The sequence below is a fragment of the Etheostoma spectabile genome, unplaced genomic scaffold (genome assembly GCF_008692095.1).
Source record: "Etheostoma spectabile isolate EspeVRDwgs_2016 unplaced genomic scaffold, UIUC_Espe_1.0 scaffold00007543, whole genome shotgun sequence".
NCBI classification, from domain to species: Eukaryota; Metazoa; Chordata; class Actinopteri; order Perciformes; family Percidae; genus Etheostoma; species Etheostoma spectabile.
This window is the reverse complement of record NW_022603500.1, coordinates 1-27,500: the sequence shown is the minus strand read 5'-3', so window position 1 is coordinate 27,500 and position 27,500 is coordinate 1. Positions and strand designations below refer to the sequence as shown.

The window sequence follows — 27,500 nt, the reverse complement described above, 5'->3', positions numbered from 1 at the left end:
ACGTCTCATATCCATCTCAGTTGTCCCCTCCAGTCTCATATCCATCTCAGTTGTCCCCTCCTTGTTAAAAAATCCAAAAAAAAGTTCCAAACGCTTGATTTAAACGCAGACGGTGCATTTCTGATTTCTTTCTCTGATGCTGCCATGTTTATTTTATCTACGTCCTCCTGCACGCTGACAGCCCCCCCCCCCCCCCCCCCCCCCCCCCCCCCGCAGACCTCACCAGAAAACAAACAGCGACATCTGGTGGACTGAATAAGACATTAATTGATTATTCTACCACCAAAAAGTAAAATTCTCATGTGCAATTTAATTTTAAATAATAAAAAGATCGATACTTGGCGTCTGTGTATTGATACAGTATTACCACGGGAAATATCACGATACTGTGCTGGAACGATTTTTTTCCCCCACCCCTACAACCAACACAACGATGTCCGTCTTATTGTAAATGTAAATGTAAATGTGCTGTATTTATATAGCGCTTTCCAGTCTTAACAACTGCTCAAAGCGCTTTTACATCTACAGGATACATTCACCATTCACACACATTCGTACACTGTGGCCGGGGCTGCCGTACAAGGTGCCACCTGCTCATCAGATATACATTCACACACATTCACACTCCGATGCGCAGCACCGGGGGCAACTCAGGGTTCAGTGTCTTGCCCAAGGACACTTCGACAATGACTGCAGGGGCGGGGATTGAACCACCAACCTTCCGATTGGCAGGCAACCGCTCTACCACTGAGCCACAGCCGCCCCTTTGTTGTCATTGAGAAGGAGAAGATTCTGATCCAACCATATTTTCAGATCCCTCAGGCAGTTCAGCAAAGGCTGAAGTGTGTCCTCATCACTGGTTTTTACAGACAAATAGATTTGTTCATTGTCTGCAAAACAATGGAAGGAAATGTTATGTTTTTTAAAAATGGACCCTGTTTTATCATTAGTAGCATGCTGCTGGTGGTCTTGATGGGATTAACTGTCCTAATAAAACCGTAGAAACAACAGGGCGACGCTGCTGTTAAAGCTCCCTAACATCATTTATCAGAGTCTGGTTGTTCCCCCTCTCCGCAGCAGGATCCTCTGCTCCATGTCTTCATAACTAGCTAGCTAACCGGAGCTAACCGCTAACCGGAGCTAATAGTTGCTAACCGAGCTTTCAGTTCTCCGTGCCTGTTTCCATTAATTGTATTCATGGACCCGAGCCCGAATAAAACTCTTATCTATTCTTAACTCTTTCATTAAATTGGCTTTAAAAGTTTTAACCACATCTCAGTTTGAATGACAGAAATCTGCTCAGATGAGAAATTAATGAGTGCAACAGATTTTTGGCAAACGACTGAAAGCAGCAGAACTGAGGAGTGTTGGAGCTAAATCCTGCTCCATCTCAGGGTGCATTCAATTAGTATCAAAATCTCAGATGTGGATGTGTGAATCCATTTATTACATAGGATATCGTAGAGACAAATACAGAGTCACCTAACACGGCTCTCCCCCATATGGGTCTGACTCACTGCTCCTGGACCCCTGGTCTTATTCACAAAGGGGGGGGGGGGGGGGTCTCTTGGCCCCCAGTGGTGTGTGGTGTGTGCCTATTCGTTATCTTTCAATTGGAATGTGACTGAGGGTTTATGACCCTCAGTTCAGAAAAGGATCAGTGGGGGTAAAAGTGACTGAAACCAGAGACAGGATGTGTCTCTCTAACATCATCAATTCAACTTCTGACACATTTGTAGAAAAGGTTATAACAAAATATACCAGAACATCTTATGTTATTGAACAGAGTATTGCAAAACAACTTAATGCAACAAACAACAAAAACTATATACTTATAACACAAACTTAAGCATGACCAACATGTCTTCATTTATGCTGAAATAATGCTTTTACCTTTTAGCTTAAATGTATAATGCAAATCACACACAATGTTTAAGCACATATACAATTTAAATTCCAACAGTAAGCTACAGTTTAATATGTGTATTTATTACAAGTTCTATCGTTATCTTGATATCAACAACGTAAGGCAAATCTCATATTTTCCTGATATCGTGCAGCACTAATAATACCTTGAAATATTCAGATGCTGCATAGTGTCACAATATTTTATCCGTATTTATGTCATCTTTTAGTCTAACTTGTTTAATATGTAAATATTTTTTCTTTCTAAATGATGTGATAATGTTGTGGAGCCGTGTTTTCACCTTGGTCAGACTAGTTTATAACTGGACCCATTATTACTAAACCTAGCCATCACCATTTTTCCTTCATTTGTCATGAATTATGACAAAATGAGTTAGAGCAAGTCCGGGGTTTTTAGAAGGTTGTTCACTAACTCTCCTCTGTCTTTTGCTTTGCTGTTGCTATAGAAAACAGAGAAGAGGAAAGGGACCAAAATGTCACCACTGTCAACACTGTGACAAATCCTTCACAACATCTGGACATTTAAATCTTCATCAGAGAGTCACACTGGAGAGAATCTACACAGCTGTGATCTATGTGGTAAAACCTTTTGTAGGAGGGGTAACCTAGTAGTCCACCGACGTGCTCACACCAGAGAGAAACCGTACCGGTGTGAACAGTGTGGCAAAACCTTTACTAATAGTAGTAGCTTTAAATTTCACCAGCGCACCCACACTGGAGAGAAGCCGTACAGCTGTGATCTATGTGGTAAAACCTTTTCTAGGAGGGATAGCCTAGTAGTCCACCAACGTGTTCACACCGGAGAGAAACCGTACCGGTGTGAACAGTGTGGCAAAACCTTTACTAATAAAACTGGCTTTAAATCTCACCAGCGCAGACACGGTGCAGAGAAGCCGTACAGCTGTGATCTATGTGGGGCAGCTTTCAAACGACAGAACAACCTAAAATCACATCAACGCGTTCACACTGGAGAGAATCTACATAGCTGTGATCTATGTGGTAAAACCTTTTCTAGGAGGGGTAGCCTAGTAGTCCACCAACATGTTCACACCGGAGAGAAACCGTATCGGTGTGAACACTGTGGGAAAATGTTTCCTAAGAGGGGTGACCTTAAAACACATCAACGCATCCACACTGGAGAGAAGCCGTACAGCTGTGAACACTGTGGGAAAATATTTTCTGGGAGTAGTAACCTTATAAAACATCAACGCACTCACACTGGAGAGAAGCCGTACAACTGTGATCTATGTGGTAAAACCTTTTCAAGGAGGGGTAGCCTAGTAGTCCACCAACATGTTCACACCGGAGAGAAACCGTATCGGTGTGAACACTGTGGGAAATGTTTCCTAAGAGGGGGGACCTTAAAACACATCAACGCATCCACACTGGAGAGAAGCCGTACAGCTGTGAACACTGTGGGGAAAATATTTTCTGGAGTAGTAACCTTATAAACATCAACGCACTCACACTGGAGAGAAGCCGTACAGCTGTGATCTATGTGGTCAAACCTTTGTTAGTAGGGCTAGCCTAGTAATCCACCGACGTGTTCACCGGAGAGAGACCGTACCGGTGTGAACAATGTGGCAAAACCTTTACTAATAATAAAAGCTTTAAATCTCACCAGCGCATTCACACTGGAGAGAAGCCGTACTGCTGTGATCTATGTGGTAAAGCCTTTCTTCGAAGTACCGACTTTAAAAGACACCAGCTCGTTCACAATGGAGAGAAGCCGCACAGGTGTGAACACTGTGGGAAAATGTTTTCTAAGAGGGGTGACCTTAAAACACATCAACGCATCCACACTGGAGAGAAGCCGTACAGCTGTGAACACTGTGGGAAAATGTTTTCTGGGAGTAGTAACCTTATAAAACATCAACGCGCTCACACTGGAGAGAAGCCGTTCAGCTGTGATCTATGTGGTCAAACCTTTTCTTGGAGTGATAGCCTAGTAGTCCACCGACGTGTTCATACCGGAGACAGACCGTACCGGTGTGAACAATGTGGCAAAACCTTTACTAATAATAGTGGCTTTAAATCTCACCAGCGCATTCACACTGGAGAGAAGTCGTACTGCTGTGATCTATGTGGTAAAGCCTTTCTTCGAAGTATTGACTTTAAAAGACACCAGCTTGTTCACACCGGAGAGAAGCCGCACAGGTGTGAACACTGTGGGAAAATGTTTTCTAAGAGGGGTGACCTTAAAACACATCAACGCATCCACACTGGAGAGAAGCCGTACAGCTGTGAACACTGTGGGAAAAGGTTTTCTGGGAGTAGTAACCTTATAAACATCAACGCACTCACCACTGGAGAGAAGCCGTACAGCTGTGATATATGTGGTAAAACCTTTTTCTTTGAGTGATATCCTAGTAGTCCACCGACGTGTTCATTCCGGAGAGAGACCGTACCGGTGTGAACAATGTGGCAAAACCTTTACTAATAATAGTGGCTTTAAATCTCACCAGCGCATTCACACTGGAGAGAAGTCGTACTGCTGTGATCTATGTGGTAAAGCCTTTCTCGAAGTATTGACTTTAAAAGACACCAGCTCGTTCACACTGGAGAGAAGCCGCACAGGTGTGAGCACTGTGGGAAAATGTTTCTGGGAGTAGTAACCTTACAAACATCAACTTACCACACTGGAGAGAAGCCGTACAGCTGTGATATATGTGGTAGAGCATTTTCGAGAGCGGTAGCCTTAAATGTCACCACGCATTCACACTCGAGAGAAGGCGAAATAGTCTAGTCAGGTACATTAGCTTTAAATAAGCAAACTACATAGAGACATATGGAAGTTGCATCTTCAGAAAAAACAAACAATAACTATTTCTATATCTATCTAGATTGATATGTGTGTATATGTTATTTAGTATTAAAGTATGAATTAGGGCTGCATGATTATGGCCTAGATGAAAATCATGATTTTTTGTTGATTTTAACACACAGTAGAGTCTTTTTGTGACATATTATACAAATGTCTAATCTGTCATTTGCCTTTTGGAGATTTTTCCATCTTTTTTGCTCTCTTTACAGTGAGGAAAATAAGTAATTAACACGCTGCTATTTTGCAAGTTCTTCCACTTAGAAATCATGGAGGGTCTGAAATTGTCATCGTAGGTGCATGTCCACTGTGGGAGACATAATCTAAAAAAAACATCCAGAATCACAATGTATGATTTTTTAAACTATTTATTTGTATGATTCAGTTGCAAATAAGTATTTGAACACCTGTCTATCAGCTAGAACTCTGATCCTCAAAGACCTGTTAGTCTGTCTTCAACATGTCCCCCCCACTCCATTTATTATCCTAAATTAGATGCACTGTGTTTGAGGTCGTTAGCTGCATAAAGACACCTGTCCACCCCATACAATCAATAAGAATCCAACTACTAACATGGCCAAGACCAAAGAGCTGTCCAAAGACACTAGAGACTAAATTGTCCACCTCCGCAAGGCTGGACAGGACTACGGGGACATGTCCAAGCAGCTTGGTAAAAAAAGGTCCACTGTTGGAGCAATCATTAGAAAACGGAAGAAGCTAAACATGACTGTCAATCTCCCTCGGACTGGGACTCCATGCAAGATTTCACCTTGAGGGGTCTCAGTGATCTTAAGAAAGGTGAGAAACCAGACCAGAACTACACAGGAGGAGCTGGTCCAGGACCTGAAATGAGCTGGGACCACCGTTTCCAAGGTTACTGTTGGTAATACACTAAGACGTCATGTTTGAAATCATGCATGGCCCGGAAGGTTCCTCTGCTTAAACCAGACCATGTCCAGGCCCGTCTTAAGTCTGCCAACGACCATCTGAGGATCCGAGGAGTCATGGGAGGACGTCATGTGGTCTGATGAGACCAAAATAGAACTTTTTGATCATAATCCCACTAACCGTGTTGGAGGAAGAAGAATGATGAGGACCATCCCAAGACCACCATCCCTACTGTGAAGCATGGTGGGTAGCATCATGCTTTGGGGGGTCTGCACATGGGACAGGGCGACTGCACTGTATTAAGGAGAGGAGGACCGGGGCCATGTATTACAAGATTTTGGGGAACAACCTCCTTCCCTCAGTTAGAGCTTTGAAGATGGTTCGAGTCTTCCGACATGGCAAAGACCCGAAGACCACAGCCAGGAGAACCAGGGGGGGCTCTGGAAGAAGCAGATCAGGTTCTGGCGTGGCCTTGCCAGTCTCCAGACCTAAACCCAATAGAGAATCTTTGGAGGGAGCTCAACTCCAGCCGAAACCTGACTGGTCTAGAGAGATCTGTGTGGAGGGGGCGCCAAAAATCCCTTCTGCAGTGTGTGCAAACCTGGTGAAGGACTACAGGAACCATTTGACCTCTGGAACTGCAAACAAAGGCTGCTGTACCAAATATTAACATTGATTTTTTCAGGTGTTCAAATACTTATTTGCAGCTGTATCATACAAATAAATTGTTAAAGAATCATACATTGTGATTTCTGGATTTTTTTTTAGATTATGTCTCTCCCAGTGGACATGTCTCTCCCAGTGGACATGCACTACGAGGACAATTTTAGACCCTCCATGATTTATAAGTGGAAGAATTGCAAAAGCAGGGTGTTCAAATACTTATTTTCCTCACTGTATAACTGCATCCATATTGTTCTACATTCCTCTTATTTAAAGTTGTACGTACAGCTGCAACACATGGAAATGAAAATTATCTGAAATAAATTGCTTAGGATATGTAGATAGTTTTTTAATGTGTTACTCTGTGAAAGCTCCTTCACTTGTTTTCAACAATAACAGATTAAAATAGCTGGGGGGGGGGCGATGGACGTACTAAAAGAGAGACGACTGACTCGTTATGAATGGGTCCGGCAGCTCCGTCTCACGCTGTTACTCTACCAACTGAAGTTAGTTGTATTCAATAACTTCTTCTGTGTTTGTTGCCGTGGCGACCGCGATAGCAGAGTTACCACGGAAACACTGGTACAAATACAGGTTTGTGTCTCATGCTAAACAATATACAGTTGTGTTAATAATAATTAAAACGGTGGACAAATGTCAGAAGTGTGGACCCGCGCTGTCGCTGCTCTGACTCTGTCGCTGGGAGCCGTGTGTGAGTGAATGGGGGGGGGGGAGATCCAAAAACACAGGCATGGCTTTACAGAAGAAATGGTCATAAACCATATCCTTTGCTTAAGTTGTGGAGAGTTAGCAGATGCGAGGACCTTAGGTGCACCGGTGCGACCGGGGAAATGTTAGTCGCACCCTAGAGCCCTGTGAGCTAACAACACTAACTAGCACCCTAGAGCCCTGTGAGCTAACAGACACCACTAGCACCCTAGAGCCCTGTGAGCTAACAGACACTAACTAGCACCCTAGAGCCCTGTGAGCTAACAGACACCAACTAGCACCCTAGAGCCCTGTGAGCTAACAGACACTAACTAGCACCCTAGAGCCCTGTGAGCTAACAGACACCAACTAGCACCCTAGAGCCCTGTGAGCTAATAGACACTAACTAGCACCCTAGAGCCCTGTGAGCTAACAAGACACAACTAGCACCCTAGAGCCCTGTGAGCTAACAGACACCAACTAGCACCCTAGAGCCCTGTGAGCTAATAGACACTAACTAGCACCCTAGAGCCCTGTGAGCTAACAGACACCAACTAGCATCCTAGAGCCCTGTGAGCTAACAGACACCAACTAGCACCCTAGAGCCCTGTGAGCTAATAGACACTAACTAGCACCCTAGAGCCCTGTGAGCTAACAGACACCAACTAGCACCCTAGAGCCCTGTGAGCTAACAGACACCAACTAGCACTGGTCACTGCTGTTATCTGAAAAACAACACAGACGGGACAAAATGCTGCGTTTACTAGACGCTTACTAGTAAATTACTAGAGGTTACTCCGTCCTCTGGGACTGTCTCCATGTAGAAACTAAGCTGCACGGTGCAGGAACTACTCTGACTGGCTCATGATCGGACGGCGGTTTACGGAGCGGTAGATTGGCTTTGCAAAAAAACTCGCAGCGTTCTATGAACGGAGTGACGTAGTTAAAATATCCCTCGATTACGCAAATTTGATCGTGGGAAGCCAAAATCGTGATCGTGATTAAACTTTGATTAATTGTGCAGCCCTGTAATAAATACATATCTGGCATTTGTAGTACACCGCTGGAAAATCAGTTGGAAATTCAGCGAGACATTAAGACTTAAACTGTGGATCGACCTTCTGTCCCATTAGACACATGAGAACAGCCGATTGGATTTGGGGGGGGGGGTTGCGAGCTTTTGGCTAATTCTGGGATTTTTAACCCATGTATAATCATTTGTTTTATTAATTTGATCTGTCTTCTTCTTAAATAAACTGAACTGAGTTGAACTTTGACATTTAGTTTCTTCTTATTTTACAGATTTGTTCTTTTTTTTTACGCTCTTATGACATCATAAACATTCAACATCAACACACATTGTTGGAGGTATCTTTGCCCATTCTTCCTTCCTAAAGTCTTCCAGTTCTTTGAGATTTCTGCTCCTTTAAGGTCTATCCATAGATTTACATTATGTTGAGGTCAGGAGATTGTGAAGGCCATGGCAAAACCTTCAGTTTATGCCTTTTGATTTAATCCACCGTTGAGTTTGAGGGTTGTTTAGGATCATTATCCATTTGTAGAAGCCGTCCTCTCTTTAACTTCAGCTTTTTCACAGATGGCATCAAGTTAGCGTCCAAAATTTGCTGAAATTGTATTGAATCTATTTTTCCTTCTACTGGTGAAATGTTCCCTGTGCCATGAGAACAGCTGATTGTGTTCGGGGGGGGTTGTGAGCTTTTGGCTAATTCTGTGATTTTTAACCCATGTATAATCATTAGTTTTATTAATTTGATCTGTCTTCTTCTTAAATAAACTGAACTGAGTTGAACTTTGACATTTAGTTTCTTCTTATTTTACAGATTTATTCTTTTTATGACACTCTTATGACATCATACTTCAGTTTATCACAAACATTCAACATCAACACACATCTGGAGATACGTGGTTTTCATTGGACAAGAAGGGAAAACCTGAAAGTAACTAGAAACTCCCCTTCAGAAGATGGCGTAGTGTTGTGTTGATGTTGTGCGTCCATGTTTGGTTAAAACCTCGGCGCTCTGTATCGACCTCTCTTTCTTTCCATGAGCTGATGTTTTTGAGGGATAACAGCTGATTCCCGTCCATGTTAATGTCTCCCATTCAGGTCTCAGCTCGCCCCCACAGGGGTCAGACCGTTCTCTTAATACATCCATGGGTCCGACCCTCCCACACCTTACACTTCTTCTACTTCTTTTTAATTGCGCCTTGCAACCAGAGAAGAAGAAGCTGCATACGTTGGCACAAAAAAAGAAAGCCCAGGTCTGGTGTAGTGGTTTTAGACGGTGGGATTTATTAATTTATTTATTTTTCTTCCTTTCAGTTTTCATTAGTAAACTTCTTTTTACTCAGTAACGATAGGATTTGTAATGTAGCAAAATACAATCCTTCACCTTAAAATCAAGTACATTTTAAAAACTAATTGAAAAATACACAACAAAACTGCTCAATACAGTAACGTAAGTAATGTATTTCCTTATTTTCCACCTCTGCCAATACCTCACTGTCCAGTGTGTATTAAATGAACCAAACTGAGTGAACAATGTGAATTTCCCCTCACCAGATATACGTATAAAGGGATGTCTTTCTTCTACATCTGTGTTACTTCTTGACATTAATAGAATAATTCTACAACATATGAATTTCTGGTGTCGATGTGCATTTGATCCGATGACGCCGTGACGTCTTCATAACTTCAGAGTCAGAGAGACGTCAGAACCAGTCCAACCTGGTCCCAGAGCCAGTCCCCCATCAGATGATGGAGTTCTACTATCTGTCCACTAGATGGAGCTAACTGACCATCTAATGAGCTAAAGATCAGCAGCTTGTACAGCAGCAGGGATCTCTCCAAGTGGCCTCCGTGTCACATATACATCGACGTATACGTTGTACATTTAGCTTTTAATATTTACTACCTTGATACTTCCTCCACAACAGCCCCTGTTCCTCATGTGGCCCCTTGGGAAAATGAATTGCCCGGGGGGGGCAATTCATTTTCCCTAGGACATCGTATGTAGGAGACTGGCTAAATTAATTCACATTCATCTGCTCATACGGGCTACTTAGGTGTGTAGAAGCTAGCTGCTAGTCTGGGCTGTGGACATTAGCTGTAAAAGCTAGCTTTTTTCCAGAAACGTAGTTTGTCGTTCTGCAGAACCTGAAGAACTCTTTAAGGTCGGGCTGTGAAAATAAGAGGAGTGAGTCCGAGTCTGATCTGGTCCTGAGCTGCAGGGCAGGTGGACCCTGAGTTCTTGCTGCCAGGGTTGGTCTCTGCTTCTATTTCTTCACGTTTGGATTATTGTAATGTTCTGTACACTTGTTTAAAAAAATCATCTATGGACAAACTGCAAGTTGTTCAGAACCAGCAGCAGGACTTTAGTCTGAGACCAGCAGGAGATCCACATCACTCTGAGACCAGCAGGAGATCCACATCACTCCGGGGCTTAAGGCTCTTCATTGGCTACCAGTAGGTTTTAGAGTGAATTATAAATATTTTAATCACTACTTATAGAGCCTTGCATGGTCGAGCTCCCGCTTACATCCAGGATCTATTACCCCCCCACACTCCTGGTCTCTCTCTGAGGTCTTCAGACCTTCTACCTGTCCCCAGAACACGTTTTAAAACCAGAGGTGATCGAGTCTTTTCTGTGGTGGATCCAAGGCTCTGGACCTCTCTCCTTTAGCTTTGAGAGCTTTGGATTCTGTAGAAACTTTTAAAAAACACCTGAAGACGTCTTTATAGACGAGCTGTTAACGAGCAACATGGCTCAGTGTTTTATGTGTTGCTGTTTATTTGTTTTTACTGTAAAGCTCTTTGTGACCTTCTAGTCTGTGAAAGGTGCGTTATAAATAAAGTTTACTTACTTACTAAAGGGCTGAGGATGAAGAGTGTTAATGTTCAACCTTTCTCTCACTGATTATAGTGTTGCACTTTGGATCTGTGTGTGTGTGTGTGTGTGTGTGTGTGTGTGTGTGTGTGTGTGTGTGTGTAGTGTGTCCTGTAGCTGGTGATCAGGTGTCTTGATAAGGGACATTAAAGGTCTAAGTCTTCCTCTGGTCCTCCACTCCGTCCTGTGTTGTGACCCAGATGTTTCCTCCAGGTTAAACTGTTGGTGAGTAAAACTTTTCAGCTGATTTCTGATCTGTTAGTTTCATCAAACTGGAAAATGGGTTGAAGAGTTAAGTTTCAGTTAAAGTTTGTAAGAAAGCACAGTAGCTTTAAAACGTTTCTGTTTGTATTAAAATTATTACACACATATTGCGAAACAGATATAATAACTGACTTATTTGTTTTGGACAGTCCGTCTTCGTTCTTCTCTTTCTCTTTTCCCTCCGTCTCGGTGTCTCGTGAGATGAAGCCATCTTCTTCTGTAGGTTTCTGTCTCATGGTCTGTGGCTGGTGGGGAGCCTCTTGTTTCTGACAGTCCCTAAACACAGAGAACGTTGTAAAGCCGTGGAGGGAGTCCTCAACCTTTAAAATCTGAGGACACAATCTAAGCTTCAGACATAGCTTGCTGTGCTGCGTCCTGTTCATGGTCCGTTGACCCCGGGGTAGAGAGCATGGCGGTACGGACATTTCATATCATGATGACCAAATTTATCACGATATTGTAAAAATGAGCTGAAAAAGATTCAAATGTAATAATACACACAATGAAACCATTTTAACCAGTTCTACAGGGCGTGGGTGATTGGTTGAGGTAGTCGGCGTAACACTCACCAGTAATCACATCTTTCAGTTCCAGACTGGGGAAAGCTGTTTTACAATGGATGCCCCGCCAGTTGAGCTGTTTGGCTGGGGGGAGGGGGGGGTCGGTAAAGCAACGCTTCATAACTCACCAAACACTGTCCTTAACATCAATTCCTCCAATGACACTCAATGCAGTAATCTGAAAAATGTTTTTAAAAGGATACATGCCATTAATCAACAATAGTCAATGTAACACAATTATAACAAATGTACATGATTTAACTTTTCAATAAGCTGGTATTTAGGACAGTAGTGAGAGAACAGCATCACTGCTGCCCAACATACAACTTCAGTTGAAAGTAAAACATTAACAATAGTTAGTTAGTTAGTAATCACAGATCACTGAGCACACAGTCAAGAATGTCTCACCATTAATAATAAATCCACTGCTCATGGATTTCAACTCAGATCAGATCCTCCAAACATTCTGACAATGACTGAGGCTTTGACTTTCCACAGAAATAACAATCAGCACCGGTTTTCTACTAGACCCTTGGAGCCAGAACTGTACAGCTGAACTTTTAAAAACTGGAAGACCATGTTCAATTGTAATTTGAAATTGTGATGACTCTGGATTAATGATGTAAGCTTCTGAACATGTTCTTTATACCAAAATAATGGAACGATCCACCTGCCAAGGACAACACCATGGCAAGTCTGTGTTTGAAGGAAAGTTCTGGCATCTTTTGGCAAAGAGGGCTGATGGACTTTCAGTATGGACAAAAGAGCAGATAAAGCAATCAATGTCTAAATGTGTTGCCCAGTCTCTCAAAGAACCTGCTGAATCATCTTTAGGAACCTCCCCCCCCCCCCCCCCCTCCATCAACATGGATATCTTTGTCACTACTTATTTCACTTTCTCCACTGCTCTCTGATCCACAGTTTGGGGGCAAATCAGAGCTTAAAGCGACTGCTCCACTGTAGTTCTCTTCATAACTTTCGTCAACACTATCATCCTGGTCATGGAAAGATTCTAACAACTGGTTTACTCTTTTAACAGCCCTTTTCCTTAAGTTGCTGCGAGCAATATTCCACTCTTCCCTCTCCATGACAAAGCAATCACAGCAAGTTCTCTTTGATAATAAGCCAACCTGTAGTCTAACCTGTAGTTTAACCTGTAGGCCAACCTGTAGGCTAACCTGTAGGTTAACCTGTAGGCCAACCTGTAGGCTAACCTGTAGGTTAACCTGTAGGTTAACCTGTAGTCTAACCTGTAGCTTGTCAACAGCTCTCAAAGAAGAACATTTTACATTGATACATATTTCAAATAGCAGCAAGTACATCAGATGGAAGCAGCTTACCTTAATGATAATTTGTTTATTAGTCCCCAATGGGGAAATTACTGCACTACACTCTGTGTACACATTTTTTGTTAGTACTCACACACAGGCCTGAAATACACACACATGCTCAGGACCTATACATGCACTATACATGGAGAGATGTCAGAGTGGGGGGGCTGCCAGCTGAACCAGCGCCCTGAGCGGTCGGGGGGGTACGGTGCCTTGCTCAAGGGCACCTGACAGTGCCCAGGAGGTGAACTGGCATCTCTCCAGCCACCAATCCACGCTCCCAACTTTTTGGGTCCATACGGGGATTTGAACCAGTGACCGTCCGGTTCCCAACCCGACTCCCTACAGACTGAGCTACTGCCACCCCCTCAGAACAGAGTTTGGTGAAGGAGAATGTTTTACTGATCATCTCATAAAATCTTTGAATTGATAGGTGAAGCACGGTATGTGTTCATTATTGTAGAAGGGCAAATAACAGACCTAACGTTGACTGTTCATAATGTTAAGTGCCTTATTTTTTACATTCAGTCTACATAACAGCGAGATGAGTTGAACCTTACAGAACAGTCATGCGTGCGTGCAACATTTTGAAAAGTGCCATCTTAACGTTACACCGTGAAGAGACGGCTCCCTGCCAGATTTTCAGTTTCGATACTAGCTGCATGCTGCATTCACGGGACTGGGATGTTAGAGTATCATATATAAAATGTAAAGAACATAAGGTTTATGTTGTCAACTCTGGAAAATTGATGCTGTCTTTCTAGACACAGCTACGCTGTAAATTAAGATCCAGCATTTTCTTCTTCTTGTGAAATATTTATCCCGAGGTTAACTTACATTACGAATGCCTTTGCAGTTGCCAGAAACGTCGTTATCCCACGGTCCGTCCCATGAAAGCAGCTCATCTCTTAAGGTCTAGTTTAAGGACAATACAAAGGTTAAGAAGTCAAATGTAGCTCTGCTGACAAAGGGGGACAGGACTGAAGGTGGTCTGTATTACTGTATTATAGCATATATTGATATTCTGTGTTGCTGTTTTATGATGTAGGCTTCTAAATGATATCTGATACTAAGTTATAGTAAACTATGTGGAAGACTGTGGAACTGAATCCAGCTTATCTTCCTCCCCCTCACTTTCTCTCTCTCTCCCTGGTCAACGCCCTGCTCTTTGTTAGGCAGCAGTTTTTTACTTTCACTTTGTCTTGTTGTGAAGCAGATGTTTCCCCACGTTAAACATCTGGTAAGTTCCACTTTTCAGCAGATTTTTGATCTTTCATTAAACTGTAAAATGTGTTTTGTTGGAGAAGAGTTGAGCTTGGTTAGGGTTAACTGGAACAGTGATTAATCTAACAGCTGTGTGTCAGAACAGTACAAGTTAAAGGTCTACTGAGTTAAAAGTACACAAGTATTATGAGCTAAATGTATTTAGTGTCTCAAAGTAAAAGCTGTAGAAAGTCTAGATGTGTGAATCTTAGTATTAAAGTCTATGTAGTCATGAGAAATGGAGGGCACGTTCCTTTTCTCTGTCAATGTATAGGCCAACATTTAGTTAGTCAGCTCAAACTGGGAGTTCCATATAAAGGAATGTGTTTTGTGTAAGCTTTACTCCCATTATAATATTGTGTGTGTGTGTGTGTGTGTGGGTGTGCCATAGTCCAGGACACACAGAGAGCATGATCACCATATTAGTCCAGGAAAGTTCCACTATGCAGCATGAAGGCATGAAATGGGGGGGCTGGATCATGTGTGTGTGCTGGAGGAACATCTCCGGGAGAGAGGAGGAGAGGAGGAGATCCTTCAAGCTAGAGAGGATGAAACATCAGGGAACTGGTCTGTTGGGGGTGCACATGTTGGACGGTGTACCCACGATTGTTTGTGTTATGTAACTTAAATGCTGAAACCATGTGTTCTGGCAAACATAATCTGATAAAAGAAGACGCGGGAATTATTAATGAATTGTGGAGTCAGATCTGACGGGCCTTAGGGTCTTTGACGGGCCTTAGGGCCTTTGACGGGCCTTAAGGTCTTTGACGGGCCTTAGGGTCTTTGACGGGCCTTAGGGTCTTTGACGGGCCTTAGGGCCTTTGACGGGCCTTAGGGTCTTTGATAGGCTTTAGGCTCTTTGACGGGCCTTAGGGCCTTTGACGGGCCGTATCAGATACAGTCATTAGTTCTTCTTCCATTTCCTCTGAGCCCTAGACATTATGTAACAACTTCTTGTTTTAGAGTCACGGTAACAGGAAACATCACCAGGACGCCATTTTGCGAGTGAGCAGCAGAGTTGATGTGCTGATCTTTAGCTCATTAGATGGTCAGTTAGCTCCATCTAGTGGACAGATAGTAGAACTCCATCATCTGATGGGGGAGCTTAACCCTTGTGTTGTCCTCCCAGATAAGGAAACTGACACTTTTTTCAACGTCTTTTCCCCATTGGCTTCCAGCACTTTTGCTTAGGTTTTATTTTTTTTTTTTTAAGTTAATTTCTTTTTAATATTTACACGCTTTTTTCACACTACTACCAACTGATACGAGTTTTACACTTATTGTTGGAATTCACCGTCAACAAACCTAATTTTTGAGTTTAAAAAGCAGAAATATACTTTACAACCGAATAAAACACCCAAAATCCAATGAAAGTAGCGTACAGATCCTTCATGTTACTAGGGAAGAGGGTTACATGGAAACATCATGTTAATTTCTGGAAAGAAAACCTTATTTCTGATATAAATGTTTTTTGAAAATGGGTCAAATTTGACAACAGGAGGGTTAAATCATCAGTGAAAAATGAAGGATGTGTCAGAACTTGTCCAATAACTTCGATCCATGATGCATTACATTTAAACCACAGCCATCTTCCAACTACTGAGACCGACTTGGTTTGTGTGTGTCTGAAGGAAAGATCAGCTGACTCACTGTTTTCTACAGCATCTGGGACATGTTAGAGAGGAATGAGAGACTAATGTGTCCTGTGGTCAAAAGGTTGTCATAGTAACAGAGGTGATGTCTCCCAGCAGGTGTGGACTCTGCTATGAGTCAGTGTGAGGACAGAGAGGAGGGAGCCCCTCCCTCTAAAACCACTCTGTGGGGGGACCATGACAGCCAGACCAAAGCTCAGAGGTGAGATGATGATGGACTCTTCTCCATGTTAGAGCTCAGCACTCACATCACTCCTCCATCAGGATTCCCTCTCAATATCTAGTTAATAAGAACTTCTTACTGGAATACGCAGCAAAGAGACAACCACTGCTTATCTACTGACATGAGACGCCATCTTTCATCACATTACATTTTGGTGAATAGGAACTCATCCACGGTCTTTGTTTGTATCAGGATGCAGCAGCAGAAACCTGGACCTGGACTCAGCTGTGTGTCCATGAAGAGTGACCAGTCTATGGGTCGTCCTGTTACCTTTAAAGATGGACAAGATGCTGCTGATGGAAGGTAAGAATTTAAAAGTTAATTTCATGACTGTAGCTCTCTTCATGACAACACAGACACAGGTTTATTTAAACAGCAATTACAATGTCCCTCCTGAGAAGAAGAATCAGGTCTGGATCCAGATCTTTGTAGTCTCATGTAGGACTCAACAGTATATCATGTCAGCAGTGACATCACAGTGTAGCCTACAACTTCTTACTTTATTAGTCAAATAAGAGCCAACGACTGAGATGAGTCAGCATCTTTGATCAGATTACTTTAATTTTTTAAAGATTCTTTGATGGGCAATAGTTTAATGATAGGACAGCTCAGACATGAAGGGAAGAGAGAGGGAAGACCGTCACAGGTCTGACTCTAACCCGGACCCTCTACATATGTGCACCTGCTCTACCAACCGAGCTAACCGGACACAAACAGATTAGTTTTTGAGTATGAGTTGAGATGAGCACACAATAGTAACTCATCCACGGTCTTTGTTTGTATCAGGATGCAGCAGCAGAAACCTGGACCTGGACCCAGCTGTGTGTCCATGAAGAGTGACTGGTCTATGGGTCTTATTACCTTTAAAGATGGACAAGGTGCTGATGGTGGTAGGTAAGAATTCAAAAGTTAATTTCATGACTATAGCTCTCTTCATGACAACACAGATACAGGTTGGTTCATTGCTTTGAACTACTGTGTATATATATATATATATATATATATATATATATATATATATATATATATATATATATATATATGAACTTAGTAAGCACGTCAAATAAATTAAACATTACAGAGGGAAATAAAACGTACAGTTTGCACTTGGCGCGACTATGAATAAAGCTTCACATGGAAGACTAAATAACTTATTGGCTACATGTCCTGGAAAGAGGTCTGGAAATCCTTGAAAGTTCTTTACTGTTCACCTTGGCCAGTGTAACTCAAACCTAACCCCCCAGCACCGTAACATGCGCTCACACTAGACCTCCCTGGGTCCAGTAACAAATTCCATCTCAGCGGAAACCACAACAGGAAACTTTAGTTCAGAGAAGATCAACACACACTTGACCAAATCTTTAACTATTACATCTACAGTACTTTTACATTTAACACGTTTCCTATTTGAGTGCGTGAGACCATAAATATAAACCATAAATTTAAAATAAATTGTACATTAATTATGGTTCATAGCACATAACATATTTAAACAGCACTTAAAATGACCCTCCTGAGAAGAAGAATCAGGTCTGGATCCAGATCTTTGTAGTCTCATGTAGGACTCAACAGTATATCATGTCAGCAGTGACATCACAGTGTACGCCTACAACTTCTTACTTTATTAATCAAATGAGAGCCAACGACTGAGATGAGTCAGCATCTTTCATCAGATTACTTTAATTTTTTAATTTTATAAAGATTCTTTGATGGGCAATACCGCCTTTAGTGATGAGGATGAGCACACAATAGCAACTCATCTACGGTCTTTGTTTGTATCAGGATGCAGCAGCAGAAACCTGGACCTGGAATCAGCTGTGTGTCCATGAAGAGTGACCGGTCTATGGGTCGTTATTATAACTTTAAAGATGGACAAGATGCTGTTGATGGAAGGTAAGAATTTATAACTGAACTTTGTTATTACCTGACTCTCTCAGAGCTTCATGGTCTAGGTTTGGCAATGCCACAGAATGTGATTTAATCGCAGACCGGACAGGGACAATGGTGGTCTTCAGGGATGTTCTGGGACAAAAATTTGTCCCGGGACTTTGGGAAGGAGCAGCCTTTCATGAGAGCATGTGCAGAGCACACGTAGAACCTTTTTTGGAAGTAGTTTTAATAATAGTAATAATAAAGACCCAACGCTCCGTTATACAGCCCTGCACACTGGACTTGAACCTTCCACTGTATCTGTGCTGGTTCCTCCTGCTCCATACTCCTGCTGCCTTCCTCCTCCTCTTCATCATTTTCCTCCTCATCACCACCATGACTGGACTTAACTAATAACAATAGTAATAATAATACACTTAAGTAGGTTTCATACTGTATTTACATACAAAATAATAGACTAGTAAACGAGTTATAAACTAGAATTATCAGCATATAGTAATGAGTTTAGGACGTCATTGTTACAATAACATAACAAATGCATATTTTTTATGAAACGGGAAATTTTAACACGACGGCCTGGGATGGACCGGCCTTTCAGGAAATCTCCAGCTCTGTGGAGTAAGGTCTGGCTACACCACATATGTATGCTGGGATAGGAGGGTGAGCTGTTGGCTTTTCTTTTAACCAACAGAGATGGCTAAAGTACTAATTACCCGTCCTCAAGTAGAAGTACAGATAATTGTGTTAAATATTACTCTGGTAAAAGTAGAAGTACTTATTTAACTTCTTTACTCAAGTATAGGTAAAAAAGTAGACGCTTGGAAATTTACTTAAAGTATAAAAGTAAAAGTAGCCTTAGAATGACAAAGCTACCTGGACCAGACACGCTGAGAAACTACAGTGGACATGGAAAAAAGGCTCTTTATTCTTTATATGTCATTACCTACATTTTAAATGGCTGTCTGCTAATAGGCCTAAAACAAATATAAAACATATAGCTTATTACAATACCGTAACATGAGTTATTTAAATTAGCTGATACGTGGTTAAAGTACCAGTGCATCTCTGTGTGTACTTTGTCCACAGCAATCCCACCAATCGGTCCCAAAACGTCCCAGTTAGAGAGGAAATGCTGTAAACGTTATTTATAAATCTTTCCAATGATTCCCCAAAAGAACCATGAAGGCCTTCCTTGTTAAACCATCTTAATCCTTTGAAAACTTGCCATTTTCAGCGTGTAGCTCGCTAGCTTGAAACAAACAATGAAGGTAAAGCATGTCGGCTCCAAACAAATCCTCAAACTAATGGTGTATTCAACTGCACCTCTTTAAAAACTCTGAGAAACTGTTTTTGCATAGTACCATTCTGACATCTAGTGGCTCATATTGTGGCGTTGCTGTCCCTGTTAAAAAAGATTCTTCTTCTGATTTGGGAATGTCCGTACAGTAATCCTCGATACAATGTCATTGATGCATTTGGTGATTTAGCCAATGACCGCGTCCATGTATGCATCTAAACTATTGTCCTACGACATGACACTTATTTGTGCAACCATAAAGACATAGTTGCCATTGTGTCATCATCAGGACTGTGCACAGATCATTAAATGTTCTTAAACTTGATGTTTTCTCTACAGAGTTCACCAGGAGAGCTCAGAGGGCCTCGGTGGTCAGTCTGACCTGCAGCAACAAACAGACCTGGACCCCATATTTATGGTGTGTACATATTAAAAGAACATTTTCATTATTATCTACAGATTAAATGATAAACTACCATTCAGATCCCAGTAGTCTCCATGCTGCTCTTTTCAAACCAGCAGGCCTTCAGACTGAGAGATGAATCACATGTTGAGTTCTTTAAACTAAATGTTGACTTTATCATTCTGGTCCAGCTGCTGGAGGAGAACATCCTCACTTTTATAAAGAACGAGCTGAAGAAGATTCAGAAGGTTCTGAGTCCAGATTACCCAGAATGCTTAGAGAGTCAAAGGGAGGATGAGGAGGTTTTGGAGGGTGAGGATGAAGAGCAGAGGAGGAGGAGCAGAGAAGCATTTCTGAAGATCACACTGCACTTCCTGAGGAGAATGAAGCAGGAGGAGCTGGCTGACCGTCTGCAGAGCAGTAAGAGGATTTTAACACATTTAAAAATGGGACATTTACTAATATCTGAAAAGATGCAATAAAATATATACTTATTGTTTGAAGGTTGAAATATGTTCTTTGACTTATTGATTTTTCTTGTTGTGTGTTCATTCAGGAAGTCATTCTGGAGTTTGTCAGCGTAAACTCAAGACTAACCAGAAGATAAAGTTCCAGTGTGTGTTTGAGGGGATTGCTAAAGCAGGAAACCCAACCGTTCTGTATCAGATGTTCACAGAGATCTACATCATGGAGGGAGGGGCTGCAGGGGTCAATGAAGAACATGAGGTCAGACAGATTGAAACAGCATCCTGGAAACCAGACAGACCAGAAACAATAATCAGATGTGAAGACATCTTTAAAGCCCCACCTGGAAGAGATGAACCAATCAGAACCGTGATGACAAAGGGAGTGGCTGGCATCGGGAAAACAGTCTTAACACAGAAGTTCACTCTGGACTGGGCTGAAGGCAAAGCCAACCAGGACATCCAGTTCATATTCCCATTCACCTTCAGAGAGATGAATGTGCTGAAAGAGAGAAAGTTCAGCTTGGTGGAACTTGTTGATCTCTTCTTTAGTGAAACCAAAGAAGCAGGAATCAGCAGGTTTGAAGAGGTCCAGGTTGTCTTCATCTTTGACGGTCTGGATGAGTGTCGACTTCCTCTGGACTTCCTCAACACTGAGATCCTGACTGATGTTACAGAGTCCACCTCAGTGGGTGTGCTGCTGACAAACCTCATCAGGGGGAATCTGCTTCCCTCTGCTCGCCTCTGGATAACCACACGACCTGCAGCAGCCAATCAGATCCCTGCTGAGTATGTTGACATGGTGACAGAGGTCAGAGGATTCACTGACCCTCAGAAGGAGGATTATTTCAGTAAGAGATACAGAGACAAGAAGCAGGCCAGCAGAATCATCTCCCACATCAAGACATCACGAAGCCTCCACATCATGTGCCACATCCCAGTCTTCTGCTGGATCACTGCTACAGTTCTGGAGAAGGTGTTGGAGACCAGAGAGGGAGGAGAGCTGCCCAAGACCCTGACTGAGATGTACATCCACTTCCTGGTGGTTCAGTCCAAACTGAATGTTAAATATTATGGAAAATCTGAAATAGATCAACACTGGAGTCCAGAGTCCAGGAAGATGATTGAGTCTCTGGGAAAACTGGCTTTTGAGCAGCTGCAGAAAGGCAACCTGATCTTCTATGAATCAGACCTGACAGAGTGTGGCATCGATATCAGAGCAGCATCAGTGTACTCAGGAGTGTTCACACAGATCTTTAAAGAGGAGAGTGGACTGTACCAGGACAAGGTGTTCTGCTTCGTCCATCTGAGTGTTCAGGAGTTTCTGGCTGCTCTTCATGTCCATCTGACCTTCACCAACTCTGGAGTCAACCTGCTGGCAGAAGAACAAACAACCTCCCGGCTGTCTAAAGTCTTCAGAGAAACCCGTAAACTAAAACATCTCCATCAGAGTGCTGTTGACAAAGCTTTACAGAGTCCAAATGGACACCTTGACTTGTTCCTCCGCTTCCTCCTGGGTCTTTCACTAGAGACCAATCAGACTCTCCTACGAGGTCTGATGACCTTTGCTGGCAGTAGCTTACAGACCAAAAAGGACACAGTCAAGTACATCAAGAAGAAGATCAGTGAGAATCTGTCTGCAGAGAGAAGCATCAATCTGTTCCACTGTCTGAATGAACTGAATGATGGTTCTCTAGTGGAGGAGATCCAACAGTCCCTGAGTTCAGGAAGTCTCTCCACAGATAAACTGTCTCCTGCTCAGTGGTCAGCTCTGGTCTTCATCTTACTGTCATCAGAAGAAGATCTGGACGTGTTTGACCTGAAGAAATACTCTGCTTCAGAGGAGGCTCTTCTGAGGCTGCTGCCAGTGGTCAAAGCCTCCAACAAAGCTCTGTACGTTCCAATCTATGCAGATAAAATGCAGTTTTTATTTAATTATAATATGCTTTTATTTGCTCAAAGCTGTATTCCTACGCATTGCTGATGTCTTTTCAGGCTGAGTGGGTGTAACCTGTCAGAGAGAAGCTGTGAAGCTCTGTCCTCAGTTCTCAGCTCCCAGTCTTCTAGTCTGAGAGAGCTGGACCTGAGTAACAACAACCTGCAGGATTCAGGAGTGGACCTGGTATCAGCTGGACTTAAGAGTCCACACTGCAGACTGGAAACTCTCAGGTTATTGTTCAGCTATTTGAAAATGATGAAATGAACCTCAAAAGTGTTTCCCACATATTACAAAGCAATTTGGCGCGCGGTGTCTGACCGGACGGGGGGAAGAATACTAATTACATTGGTTGGACTGTTCAGCTCTGTTTCAGACTGGCTGGTCCTCATCCTCAACACGTGCCTTTTCAGTCACAGAAAATACTTTTCAATACTCATCTGGATTAAAGCAGCAAACATTCAGTGTAAGAGTACAAAAATGACATAACATTATCTATAATAAGTTTATTTGATTAACAGCTGCTACGTAGTATTTTGACCTTGACAACCCAACTGCATTCTACCGCAAACTTGCGACTAGTTAACTTTCTAAAGCAGGCGCAATCGCTTGTTTGGTAAGAGTCGGATCGGGACTCCAACAATAACACACTGACAACATTGTATTCATATAATCTGAGCTCCGGCGGCAGCGTCTCTTCCCCCGGGCAGGAACACAGCTTCACCTCACTGCTGCACCGGTCCCCGCTGATCCAGATGTTCCACTGCATTTGCCGGCAGACGGAGAGACGCTACAACGGGGCTGTAGTATTAATTGTGTGGCTCACACCACAAAATAGTCTGTGTGGGAAAAATTGCTGTACCTTGTTAATTTCTTCATATATTTTTTATTGGATGGCCTTTCCATTAAATTCCTTTCAGACTGAGTGGGTGTAACCTGTCAGAGAGAAGCTGTGAAGCTCTGTCCTCAGTTCTCAGCTCCCAGTCCTCTAGTCTGAGAGAGCTGGACCTGAGTAACAACAACCTGCAGGATTCAGGAGTGAAGCATCTGTCCTCTGGATTGGAGAGTCCACACTGCAGACTGGAAACTCTCAGGTTGGTGCTCAGCTATTTGAAAATGATGAACTTCTAAATTGTTTTTTCTTCATATATTCATTATTGGATGACCTTTCTATTGAATCTCTTTTAGGTTGAGTGGCTGTAACCTGTCAGAGAGAAGCTGTGAAGCTCTGTCCTCAGTTCTCAGCTCCCAGTCCTCTAGTCTGAGAGAGCTGGACCTGAGTAACAACAACCTGCAGGATTCAGGAGTGAAGCTGGTGTCTCCTGGACTGAAGAGTCCACACTGCAGACTGGAAACTCTCAGGTTGGTGTTCAGTTAGGATCTGAGTAACAATGAATTTTAAAGCAACATTGTGTAACATTTAGGGCTGCAAAATTAATCGAATTTTATCGCGATCACAATTTTGACTTCCCACAATCAAATTTGCGTGATTGAGCAATTATTTTTTTTAAAGCGTCATTTCATAGAACGCTCCGTGTTTTTTGCAACGCCCATCTACCGTTCCGTAAAACCGTCTGCTCATGAGCCAGTCAGATTAGTTCCCTGCACCCCGTGCAGCTTAGTTTCTACATGGAGACAGTCCCAGAGGACAGAGTAGCGTGAGGAAAACTCAACAGATAGCAGTCGGTAATACGTCGGTCTCAAGGTTTACCAGTAAACGCACCATTTTGTCCCGTCTGTTGTTTTTCAGACAACAGCAGTGACCAGTGCTAGTTGGTGCTAGTTAGCGTCTGTTAGCTGTTAGCTAGTAGCATCTGTTAGCTGTTAGCTAGTAGCGTCTGTTAGCTGTTAGCTAGTAGCATCTGTTAGTTGTTAGCTAGTAGCGTCTGTTAGCTGTTAGCTATTAGCGTCTGTTAGCTGTTAGCTCCTCTAGGACGCACCGGTGCTAATGTCCTCGCATCCGCTGCAATGCTGTTTATATGGATATGGTTTCATTTTGCGTTACATGACCCATTTCATCTGTATAGCCGTGCCTGTGTTGAATCTCTCCTCTTCTCTACTCTCTCTCCTCTTACTCTCTCTCCTCTACTCTCTCTCCTCTTACTCTCTCTCCTCTATTCTCTCTCCTCTTACTCTCTCTCCTCTTACTCTCTCTCCTCTATTCTCTCTCCTCTACTCTCTCTCCTCTTACTCTCTCTCCTCTTACTCTCTCTCCTCTTACTCTCTCTCCTCTATTCTCTCTCCTCTATTCTCTCTCCTCTATTCTCTCTCCTCTTACTCTCTCCTCTATTCTCTCTCCTCTACTCTCTCTCTCATCTTACTCTCTCTCCTCTATTCTCTCTCCTCTACTCTCTCTCATCTTACTCTCTCTCCTCTTACTCTCTCTCCTCTTACTCTCTCTCCTCTATTCTCTCTCCTCTATTCTCTCTCCTCTACTCTCTCTCCTCTTACTCTCTCTCCTCTTACTCTCTCTCTCCTCTATTCTCTCTCCTCTATTCTCTCTCCTCTTACTCTCTCTCCTCTTACTCTCTCTCCTCTATTCTCTCTCCTCTACTCTCTCTCATCTTACTCTCTCTCCTCTTACTCTCTCTCCTCTATTCTCTCTCCTTATACTCTCTCTCCACTATTCTCTCTCCTCTATTCTCTCTCATCTTACTCTCAGCGGCTGGCCACACAGCGCCGGTCCAAACTTCTGACATTTTTCTACAGTTTTAATTGTTATTAACAAAGCTGTATATTGTTAAGTATGAGTGTTCAGTATCAGTGTTATTGCTGGTAACTCTGCTATCACGGCCACCACGGCGACGAACACAGAAGTTATTGAATGCAACTAACTTTGTAGTTTTGTAGAGTAATAGCGTGTGAAACGGAGTTGCTGGACCTGGACCTGGACCTGGACCTGGATTTGGGCTAGAGATGTGACCCATTGCGAGAATATCATAGTTCATAAAAATGCAGAGCAGTGACGACACAGACGTTTCATACACACGCTGTGTGTATCCGCCGTTCGACCCGTGCTGAACCTGTTCATAATGATCAGCCGTCTCTCTGTGAGTAGCGTTCATCCCACTCCCTCTCGCAGTTATAAACAAACTATGTGACGATTAAATTTGTTTTGGTTAAAATCAACAAATAATCGTGAGAATAATCGTGATCAAAATTTTGATCAAAATAATCGTGATTATCATTTTGGCCATAATCGAGTAATTTTGAGTGTGTGTGTTTCGTGTTCTGGCTGGCGTTGTTTTTTGTGTGTGGGGGGAATTATGGATGATTTTGTGGCTAAACCTTCGGCCATAATCGTGCAGCCCTAGTAACATTCATATATTTTTCTACAGGTTCACAGTAATTTACTTCAACAGTGCTGTCATAAATGTTGATACTTCCTTTACACGTGCATTTGTTATGATTACATCACTTCTAATCTAAATCTAGCGGGTCAGCAACTCTACTAACAGAGCCAATGACACAAGACATAGCAAGCCAGCTAATATTACTTAATAGTCCCACAACAAGAAGGCCAGCTGGCTGTCCTGCCCTTTGTTATTTTGTGAAACTCTCTGCAACGACTAAAAGCCAGTCAGAGTTGTCTGGCGGCAGCTCGGCTGAGGAAGGCTCAAGCTGATGTGACGGTCCCCTTTGTGACAGTCTCACTACGTTGTGTATGTGGATCTGCATATGCGTATGGGGATACCAGACCGAATCAGGATAGACAAGTCCACATTCCAGTGTTACGCCCCAGTCTAGGGGTGCCTAGGACGCAACATAAACTAGTCTAATTGGCCCCATCTTCCCCTAAAATATGAGTCAACCTCGGACTAACGAAATGGAGGAACTAGAGCAATGTGCCTACTAATGTCAAAAGCCGGAACAGAAACAGTACTGCGGTCAAGAGGAGACATCGGGGTGGAGACCCCAAGGTTACCTCTTTCCAGCTCGAGAGCTCTGACCCGCAGATGCATGACTTGCACTTCCAGCTGTCTGTTTTTGGTCTCTACCTCCTTTATTTGGAGGGTAATGCGGAGATCCTTTGTAGTCATGTTACCCATGAAAGGATCCGTGACAGGCTGAAGTCCCACACCAGCAGCAAGCATGCCACCAGCCCCCGCCACTTTCACCTCCGCCATCTGTGCGTCACCCGCCACCCCACCCACAGCAGCAACAGCCATATCCGCAGCCGGCTCAGGCAAGACGCCCTGCTCCACCAACTCTGCACACATAAGCTGTTTTAGTTCTGCCTTATTGGCACTGTAAGGCACCTGCACTTCATAATAATTTGCCACCGACAACAGGTCTGTTTTTTAACATTTCTCGATTTTAGCCAAAGAAGGTTTAGCCACAAAATCATCCATAATTCCCCCCACACACAAAAAACAACGCCAACCAGAACACGAAACACACACACTCAAACTTACTCGGAAACGAAGCATGACTAGAAAGACGGAACGAGCCCCCAATTTATGTTACGCCCCAGTGCCTAGGACGCAACATAAACTAGTCTAATTGGCCCCATCTTCCCCGTCCCCCAAGCAGCCACAAAACTTAAGTGTTGGTCCCAATATATTTATTGGACCAATGACATATATTTCACATAAATGTTAATTAAACAAAGGTATAACATAACTAAACTATAGGGTGGCCTACTATCAAAACAACAAACCAAACAACCCTGTCTTGAAAGTAAGAAGGTCACCTACCAACCATAAAGGCCAAAAGAATAACAATAACTTACCTTCCTAAATAAGCAAAACAGGAGAAAACTAAACACATCTAAAGGTCCACCCATACAATTGGAAACTGAACTATACATAAACAAAAAGCAACATGTGGCAGGTTGGGAGGCGAGGAGTAATGGAGAACGCCTGCTTCCGACGGTCGCCATGTTGCTCGCTTAAATGTTTTTGTTTTAGCTGTGATTGTATAGTGGAAATGGTTATTTTTAACAAAAGTATGACAAGACATATCTCACAAAACCTTGTCTCTGTCACAAGGCAAGGCAGCTTTATTTGTAGAGCACATTTCAGCAACAGGGCAATTCAAAGTGCTTTACACAAAATCAGTTAAAAAACAGTTAAAAAATAAAATTTAAATAAAAACCGATAAACACATGAATAAACAGTTAAAAATAAAAACATTAAGACACTTAAAACACAAGAATAGAAGTTACAGTGCAGCATAAGAAATTGAACATTAAGGAAATTAGTCATTTAAAGAAAGGCATCATCAAAAAGAAAGGTCTTCAGCCTTGATTTAAAAGAACTGAGAGTAGCAGGGATCTACAGTTTCTGGGAGTTTGTTCCAGATAT

The 27,500-nt window shown here is 42.7% G+C and overlaps 2 protein-coding genes across 5 annotated transcripts; both read left to right on the top strand.

Moving 5' to 3' along the window:
* Positions 1-2,429: 2,429 nt before the first annotated feature.
* Positions 2,430-9,171, top strand: LOC116678498 (zinc finger protein 420-like; the record flags this gene model as incomplete). Its single annotated transcript, XM_032508404.1, has 3 exons — positions 2,430-3,198; positions 3,483-4,245; positions 9,132-9,171. Coding segments are annotated over 3 exons (1,572 nt in total), but the record flags the coding sequence as incomplete, so codon positions are not given.
* A 1,782-nt stretch (positions 9,172-10,953) lies between these two features.
* Positions 10,954-23,611, top strand: LOC116678497 (NLR family CARD domain-containing protein 3). Of its 4 annotated transcripts, XM_032508399.1 has the most exons (9): positions 11,122-11,136; positions 14,242-14,306; positions 16,081-16,183; positions 16,397-16,507; positions 19,731-19,809; positions 19,986-20,214; positions 20,351-22,151; positions 23,115-23,288; positions 23,383-23,611. In XM_032508399.1, the coding sequence occupies exons 3-9, from the start codon at positions 16,095-16,097 to the stop codon at positions 23,570-23,572; spliced, it is 2,673 nt and encodes an 890-aa protein (XP_032364290.1). In that variant the 5' UTR covers positions 11,122-11,136; positions 14,242-14,306; positions 16,081-16,094; the 3' UTR covers positions 23,573-23,611. The 4 variants fall into 4 exon arrangements, with proteins under 4 accessions (XP_032364293.1, XP_032364290.1, XP_032364291.1 ...); XM_032508402.1 differs by lacking the exon at positions 14,242-14,306 and having other exon boundaries at positions 10,954-11,136; XM_032508400.1 differs by lacking the exon at positions 11,122-11,136 and having other exon boundaries at positions 16,078-16,183.
* The last annotated feature ends 3,889 nt before the right edge of the window (positions 23,612-27,500 follow it).